The sequence below is a fragment of the Morus notabilis genome, unplaced genomic scaffold (assembly GCF_000414095.1).
Source record: "Morus notabilis unplaced genomic scaffold, ASM41409v2 Scaffold133, whole genome shotgun sequence".
Taxonomy (NCBI): Eukaryota; Viridiplantae; Streptophyta; class Magnoliopsida; order Rosales; family Moraceae; genus Morus; species Morus notabilis.
The window spans coordinates 104,011-113,004 of record NW_010363211.1 but is presented as its reverse complement, the minus strand read 5'-3'; the positions used below and the strand labels follow the sequence as shown (position 1 = coordinate 113,004).

Genomic DNA, 8,994 nt, shown 5'->3' with positions numbered 1-8,994 from the left:
GGTTTTCTTATTTTTCCATGGTTATTTAATTTAATGCATTAATTGCGAAATAATCGAACAAGCAATATAGGTATCCGACATCTAGTATTTAAATTGAATACCAACAATATAAATTATTAAATATAATGAAACAAATATTGATTCGAGAAACAATATATATTGTCTCATATACGAATTCAAAAACAGATAAAAATGCCAGACATTCTGCTGGCCACAAGCCAAAACATTAAAAAAAAAATGAAGAAGAAGAAGAAGAAGAGAGGAAAACAACAACAACAACAACAACAACATAAAAGAAATGGGAAAAAAAAAAAGGAAAAAAAAACCAAACCAAACCAATATTGATATCATCTTTTTCTATGATCTTCATATCTTATCAAAGAACTTTGATAATTAAGGTTCATATGCGACGATTAACTGACGCGCCGCGCGCAGGATTGCCTAATCTCCCCCTGCGGGTAAGTGAGAACACCCACACGTTGTAACTTCACCATGGCCTGCCAAAATTTCACGTTGAACTGTTTATAAGTATCTCTTGCTAATTCTACAACCGTACGTCTCGTTTCTTCGTTGAAAACTATGTCTTGGTCCACTTTAAGAATTCCTTTGTTCCAGTACAATGATTGCTTGTAAAATGAGTTGTCCACAATCGACGGAGTTCCCTGGTCCAAGCTAACTTGACCGGTTGGATTTCTAGCGCAGTACTCATTCAAACTTTCAACTAAATCTTGGTTCATCGTTGAGTCTGGTCTCCCGGTGTCATTGAAGTTCGAAAGACGATCCTCGATGACATTGCAATGTGTCACTCCGACGCTGTGACCGCCTGCATATGCATGCATGATCAATCGAGTACATTTACACATGTTTGAATAGATACAAGAGTGCGTCTACATGTGAACAATAGATAAGTTATATAGAGAAATGCTAATGCGTCAAACAGTGAATGCAAAAAATAAAAAAGAGTGTGACAGAAAAAGTGATACTATCATTTCTCATTTTATACACAGTTAAGTTACGTATATAATTGAAAAATAAGTTCTATTCTTATATATGATGGGGAAAAATGAGATCTTGTGACTAGTACGTAGTACTATCTAGCTATTTATTAGATATATATTAACTTTTTTATTTAATTTATTGATAGGTTACGAAAAGGGTGCCAACCTCGTTGTGATGTTTTTTTGCACCTTGATACTAGTTGGCTTCTCTCATCAGGTTGTTGAAAATTTTAATTTATTGAGTGTAGGGGGATTGGTGAGTGGTGGAGCTTCCTGGGTTCCAACTATATTAGAGATCATGATTTTTTATTTATTTATTTCTTTCTTTCTTTCTTTCTTTTCTTTGCTTCGAAAAATTTGAAAGTATATCCATCTTATCGCTAACTATAGTGACAAAATGCAAACGATGCACGTGCATGGGACGGCAATGTGAATGCACTTGCACATATCTAATATTTCTTTTCTGTATCTTTCAGAAGGGACATCCAATAAAATTATTTTTCAATATGACCCTGCTATATCTAACAACATTGTTCATATATATGATTTATCTAGCCCAAAAGGAGGGGAAAAAAAAAGATTAAACAACAATGGGATATAGGATTTGTATTTATGGCATGTACCAAGAAGATAAACCATGTCAGTGGCAGTGAGTCCCTTTTTCTGAAAGGCTTTAATGGAATTTGAGGCTGTTGCTGTTGGAGGTGGCAGATCAACGATATCGCTACCACGAGATACAATGCCATCTCTTCTCCCTGTTTCTACATCGTACCTAAATGGTTCCTCCCGCGAACTCTGCAATATATATATATATATATAATATGCACAAACAATCTGTTAGTAACAAGTTTAGAAGGAGACTAGTTGATATTGAAGCATGCATGCTCACTTGATAGGACTTGGCAATGTGTTTACTTCCATCTATCTTACTTGTCTAATTTTTTATATGTCAAATGATGTCTAACAAATCAAATTATGTTATGACATTTAATTATGAACTCAAACATTAAAACATGAAAATACATTTTTAACTCTTTTAAATGACGCTAGCATAATGTGATTAGTTAAACACTCTTTTAAGACATGGGCAAATAATTGGAGTCCGGCACAAATCATATTCTTATGATTAGTATAAATTAGGTTGAGAACCATTTTTTACAGTAGAGTGCATCTTTTGTAGCGATAAAATATTAAATAGGTGATTAGATTTTTTTTTTTTTCACAATCCACTTTCTCATTGCTATATAAATTCTAGAAAAAAAAGATACAAATCATTGTTTCTTTATTTCTTTTTTATTTTGGTTACTTTAATTCAATTTTGGATTACTGCTTTAGGAAAAAAAAAAAAAAAAGTAAACACACCCTTAAAGCTGCGAGTGAAATGGCATCCCTTGTAGCCATGGCAATGATGTCAGCACAAGAGACTATTCCAGGGCAAATTTTCTCTATCTCGTCCTTTATGTCGTCAATAAGATCGTATCCCCTCACGCTTAGATTTGGAGGTGCATTTTTCTCAGTCTCCGGCCCATCCAGTAGAATAGAAGCGTCGCAGCCCTTTTTAAGATAAAAAGAAAGTACTCTGCATATTAAAAGGAAACTATAGAGAATAGTAGATTTATGAAACTAAATTAAATAAATATCGACTAGTAAAAAGAAATTAATATCGACTCTTCCTTCACAAAATTTGAAATCCAAGGAGAATCAATATATTGGATACGTGATCAATAGATGTACGTATCTATATGCGTATTCTATCTTCATATATATTATAAGCCTTTTAAGAAGGAAGCATCTCAACTAAGTTGGAACACACCCAGCCAAACTTGGTGCGTTTGGAGCAAGGATCCGTACTATGGTTCGGATCATGATTTGTGATTCGCTACAGTGTTTTCTCTCACAAAAAAATACACATAAATCGAGAATGATTCTGAATCATGATTATTGTTGACGGTGAATTCTTATCAACAAAAACTAAGGCCGGTATAGAATCAAAGCTACATCCACTGTGGTTGTATATTTCTTTTGAGGGGATTACAATTCACATCAATTGTTCTCTTTTATTTGTGTACATCTTTGATTAATGCACAATACACCCCTCCAATAAATTCTTACACACATTCAACACTAAGGCCGATAATCCAACAGGAAACTCAGAGATAACCTGGCATGTTTTTGTTGACGAGAATTCACCGTCAACAATTATAAATAAATGAACCAAACGTACATTCAATAATGAACTTTTAGCTTTAATATTAAAATAAAAAAGAAAGTAGAATAATATTTTATATTCATATTCTAAGACATGCATGCTATGAAAATGAAAGAGTGGAGTTTATAAATTACAACTCTCCATATTTTGGTGAAATTAATGTGTGTGGATGATCATAGAAGAGAAAAACTCACGTAAACAAAGCAATCGTGGAACTGCAAACGAAGGAGAGCAGGGACGATGTTTCTGTACTTGGACGAATAATATGCATCGCGGACTTTATCAGCTACAATTCTCTCAACATCATATTTACGAGAAAAAATACCGAGAAAGCCTGATCTTTCGATGCATTTGTTTGCGTAGAATCCGACCTGTAAATCCTGTGCTGAGCAGTATTGGCTTGCGGCCAAACTCATGATCATCAAAATGATTCTCATCAATATTACATGATTAATATTAGCTGAGATAGACATTTTCTTAGTACGAATATTAATTCTTAGTGCTTGGAGTATATTTTGGACAAATGAAAGAAAAAAGTAGCATCCTTCTTCACTATTTATAATGTGAAAAACCAATTAGAATTCAAAAACCATGATTTTATTATTATTATTATTTTTTAGTTTTGATCTTTTGCAGAATGTATGACATATATATTGCTTTGCACGACCCTAGTTTGTCTCACTAATTAGCTGGCTATATATGTTGATTTTACAGTTGTATGGGAACGTGCAGATCAGTCGTGTGTAAAACTCTTCAATAACTTTTTTAAAAAAACCGAAAATATATATTTTGGAAATTAAGATCTACAAGTAATTCCGACAAGGATCTTATAACGATTAAAACGGACAATATATTAATACTTTTTTTATATAAGACAATATATTAATACTACGATCTACCTAATTGCATTTTTTCCCAACAAATGTGGCAATTAATATAGATTAATTCTTAATCTTTTTTTTTCCCTTAGAATAATTCTTAATCTATTAATAGAAAGTGGTATCTCGCCAATCTAAGGTACTAACAATTAAATTAACACATCACTCATTTTTTAAAACTATATGATTTTGAATAAAAGGCAATGACTATTCATAATTAACCGCTCTCCTCTGAATAATTTCTTTACAATATTTGAAACATACATAGATGCAAGGACCTTTTGGTGGTTACGATCGATTTGATATGGCATCTCAAATATTGTTCTTTAATCTTTGTATATGGCTTATATGGTACTTAGAAACCATACCATGATACGAACGCCTTGAGTAAGTTTGTCTCCGTATAAGGGCATAATTGTTAACAAAAAAAACTCTTACAAGTACTTTCTTTTTTAGTCAAAAACTCTTACAAGTTTTTTTTTTTTTTTTCCAAAAGTATACCCTGCAGTTGAGGTAATTATCAAAATATCTTTTCGTTATTAGGACTACATCACATTTATACCTCTAGTACACTTTAAAAAAAAAAAAAAAAAAACAAGATATGATTTTTGGATAACTTTAAAATTCAGAGTATAAAAATTTAAATAAAAAAAAAAACTTAATTAAATAATATGAATATATGATTAATTATTTTTCGCTAGTTTCTAGATAGCCCATTTATAAATTCTTTTCTTTTATGTTGATTAATTAGATTTGTAAGGGTATATTTGGCGCTAATTCATATTGTAATATATTGCATTTGTGCCGTATTTTATTATACTTTATATTGTATAATTTTGTTACATTATGGTGTTTATGTTAGGAAATTATGTTTCTTATTATTAATGTGGGCACATATCTTAATTAATAATTATATTGTGCTATTTAATTAATGAACTAATAAAGTGGTCTAATTAGGATAGACTAGTCTCCTAACAGGGGTATGGACCAATTGGGTGAATACCCAATTAGATTTAATGAGTGCATACCAAATACTGATCCAATTATGTTTAATGGGTGCCTACTGGTTCAGTACGTAAGGACATTTAGGTTATGGTCCCCAATACATCAAGTCATTCAGTCATTTTCTCTCTTCCCCATCTAGAGAAAAAGCGCCCCATTCAGGACTTTGGAGATTTAACTGAGGAAAACAATAACCGGTTCGTCAGTCATCATAGATATTCCACTAAAGTGTTGATAGTCGCTACTATAGATTCAGATTCACTTCCTCAATACTATCTTAGTAATTTGACATAATGATTCTTGGGATTTATGAACATGGTGGTTAAATCATATTTATAATTAAAGTCTAACCGTTAAATCTTATATCGTATTAAGATAATGTATTACGTTATACCATGTTTATTTATCCATTATATTCTATTATATTAGTAAAATTTACAGAAAAGATAAAATTTAATTAGCATTGACCCCAGCATCGCTCGACAAACACCTAGATCCCAACCGATCCTGAGCTAGATCAAAACCTGGGTCTGAGATCAGGATCTACTTCTAGGGTTTGTGACAAGCACTTAGTTCAGGGTCTGAAATTATGTGAGATTAAGGATGAAATTATAAGAAATCCATCATGTACAACTAATCAGAGTAAATTAGGGGAGTTAAGAGAGTTCATTTTCATTTTATAAAAGTTTAAGATCAGGGGCTAACGAGAGAGAGAGAGAGAGAGAGAGAAGTTCATGGATGTGCGCATGATGAATAATTAGCATTTTGGTCTATGACTAATACTTCAAAGCTTGTGTAGGGTAAAGTGCTAAAGTACTTCTCAGCAGCTAATAAACCGATTTCCACATCTTAAAATCTATAATTTAATACTCTTTTCGCTATTTTTTTGATCTATTTAATGCTTAAGGTTATCCAGTTTATATATGGAAAAAAGTACTTTGCCACTTAATTTAGCTATTTTTATCGAAATCTATCAAGAAGATATTTAAGCTGTATTTGTGTATGAAAAAATAATGATGTATATATCTGTTTGTGCACAAAAATAAATTAAATTATATATAGATTGATATCGTAACATTAAATTTAATTGACAAACCAACAAATAATAATTCCAAAATATACTATTATGGGTGACCCTAAAGAATATATGAAAACAATGAAGACACAAAGCACAATATAATTTAGAGAAAAAAAGGAAGAATATTTTTAATATTTATATGATCGCTTATTAACGTAATCAACTGAAATTGACTCGTCCGCATGTAGTTCTGATCTCTCCTTGATCTTCAGTGGTCTTTACGCCGACTTCTCCGAGCTTCGCCATGGCCTGCCCGAATCGAACGGCGAAATCGAAACCTTTGGCGGCGATTTCGATGACCGTCTTGTTAGTCAGTCCACTGGTAAATAAATCTTGGTCGATCTGAAGAATTCCTCTTTTGGTTGAGATTTGGTCGAAGTAGGACTTGTCGACGGCCATTGGAGTTCCTTGATCAAGAGCAACGGGGTTGTTGCTGCCACTCCCATCTTGAGGACACCTTGCCTGCAAAGCTCTTCTAAGATCTGCATCCATTGGTTCATCAGCTCTGTACAGACGATCTTGGAAGAAACCGCAATGTGTCATTCCAACAGTGTGAGCTCCTGCAAAAAAAAAAACAAACAAACAAAAAAAATGTATCATATAATTTTAGGTATACGTTTAATTTATAAGTTCAAAATCATGGTTCGTAATTCTGATTTTTAAAATTTAAATTTTTTTGAGAGAAAAACACTATAACAGAATCAAGAACCATAATCCTAAATTAAGTAGAACTCTTAAACAAACGTCACCATAGTTAACAATACTAATTAATGGTCAAGTTCAATTTTGTCATATAATTGATATTTCGCAAAGTTATATTTACGTGAGTTAACTGTGAAGTTGTGGAGTTTTATTATTGTCTTGATTATTATTGTTTTAGATAAAGACAATATAAATTGATGAGAGCTGAGTGGTGTGTAATTTTCTCTTGTAAATTTCTTTTTTACTACATTAGTGAATTTTTATAACAACTGAAAGTATTAGATATATGTCTCACAATAAAAGTGAACTACTATTAATTTTATGTTTTTAATTTTTTTGTTTTTTGTTTTTTGTAATTTTATTACTCTTGATAATATTAATATAAAATTAAAGTGTCTAATTCTTAATACTTTGATTGTTATAAAGTATGAAAAATTAATCTAGTACGATTTTTTTTTTTAGATATCACAATGTCACTGTTAAGAAATTAGTCTTTATGTTATCGTAAGAAAGACCATATATGTTTATATATATAAACTTATTTTTAATGGTACGTTTTTAATTATATGGGTGCGGTTTTAATGGTTACTGTAAGATCTATTTTTTTAAATTAATGCGTATGCTTACCAAGAAGAAGAACCATTTCAGTTTCACTGAGTCCCTTCAGCTTGAATTTGTCAATGGATTGGGACACTGATATTGTAGAAGATGGCAAGTCGACATTACTAGCAAGAGATACAAAGCCATCCTTTCTTCCCGTCTTTACAGGGGACCTCAGTTTTTCCCTCTGCAGTTCCATAGAGGCTCAATAATATTATATATCATGCATTATATATATCACATATATATATACATATATTCTTTATTGTTATGGTCTTTCACTTTCAACGTAATATACATGAATGATAAACGTACATCATGATAATTTTAAACATAATACTGATATAATTAGAAAGTAATATCAAGGAATTTAATTCTTTTAGATTACTGTTATTTATTTTCATTGTTTTCGCTGTGGAATAAATATCATGTTGAATATAATGTGTAAATGTATATGTAATAAGGAGTTGAGAGTAGATGATAGAGATGTAAATTTAGAACGAATCGGGCTGGTCTGAAACCTTTTACTATCAGTCCGGTTTCGAAATGGACCACTTAAGTATCCAAATCAAACCAGATTAGGCCGATGTTTCAAATCAAAAAACAATAATTTATTCGGGCCAGCCCGGCTCAACCTACTCTCTAGATGGTAGTATGGGAATTGGAACATTACGCTGGCCAAGGCTACGGCATCTCTAGTAGCCAAAGCAATGATATCAGCACAGGAGACAACTCCAGGGCAAATTCTCTCCAAAACCTTTTTGATCCGCTCAATAACATCATAACCTCGCACGCTTTGATTTGCTCCAGCTTCTTTCTCGCTGCCGGTACCGTCCAGTAGAATCGAGGCGTCACATCCCTTTGCAAAAGTCGAAAGTGAGAGAAAAGAAAAAGAAAAAGAATTAAATGAAAGATGTGTATATATATATATATATAGGTCGAAGTGATTAAATGAACGTTTGGTTCATGAATTCAGAAATATTCTCGTTTTACGTGTATTTTTTGTGAGAGAAAAATACTGTAGAGAATCATAAATCATGATTCAGAATCAGAGACGAATACAGAAAATAAGCATCCCATAAAAGTGTTAATAGAATATGTAAAACCAACTATTAAAGAGAATAAATTTATGAATCACATAGTTTAGTGTAGTGATTGTAGTTTGGTGCTTCCAATGAGGCTGTAATGATATGGGGTCTTGGCATATGGATATTATTGCTTAACCTAATGTACAACTCTTCTAGTTTCTTTTAAAACTATAATGTTTTTTTTTTCTCTCGTTTTTCAGTTGTTTTTGTCTTGTTCCTTTGCCTCACTTGGATTCTTAATCTTGTATTTATTTAAATTTAAAAAAAAAAGCCTCTCAAAACATTTCCATGTAAAAATCAAATACAACCCATATAAAAGAGAAAGATGCTACATAATAATTTTAAGTAAAAGTGACAGTTTGAATTTAGCTAAATATACATTAAAAATGCTATTTTGCATGAGGAAAAGTGTGCAAAAAATCAAACCGAGCATATATAT

General features: G+C 31.7%; 2 protein-coding genes across 2 annotated transcripts in view; both read right to left on the bottom strand.

Annotated features, from left to right (window-relative positions):
• Positions 1-413: 413 nt before the first annotated feature.
• Positions 414-3,623, bottom strand: LOC21399341 (peroxidase 60). Its single transcript, XM_010103697.1, has 4 exons — positions 3,402-3,623; positions 2,361-2,552; positions 1,622-1,793; positions 414-823 (listed from the first exon to the last, which is right to left on the bottom strand). The coding sequence occupies exons 1-4, from the start codon at positions 3,621-3,623 to the stop codon at positions 414-416; spliced, it is 996 nt and encodes a 331-aa protein (XP_010101999.1).
• Positions 3,624-6,324: 2,701 nt separating this feature from the next.
• LOC21399340 (peroxidase 60) overlaps positions 6,325-8,994 on the bottom strand; it is a 2,990-nt gene continuing 320 nt past the window's right edge. The window contains exons 2-4 of the mRNA XM_010103696.2: positions 8,141-8,326; positions 7,495-7,654; positions 6,325-6,725 (exon numbers count right to left, since the gene is read on the bottom strand). Coding sequence (XP_010101998.2) covers positions 6,325-6,725; positions 7,495-7,654; positions 8,141-8,326 — 747 coding nt within the window. The remainder of the gene's footprint in view (positions 6,726-7,494; positions 7,655-8,140; positions 8,327-8,994) is intronic.

Excerpts from the sequence above, each read along its gene's own strand:
- LOC21399341 (XM_010103697.1), bottom strand. The coding sequence starts at position 3,623 with ATGAGTTTGGCCGCAAGCCAATACTGCTCAGCACAGGATTTACAGGTC. Across the intron at positions 1,794-2,360 it reads TTTCACTCGCAGCTTTAAGG|AGTTCGCGGGAGGAACCATT; the intron begins GTGTGTTTACTT and ends TATATATTGCAG. Across the intron at positions 824-1,621 it reads TGACATGGTTTATCTTCTTG|GCGGTCACAGCGTCGGAGTG; the intron begins GTACATGCCATA and ends ATGCATATGCAG.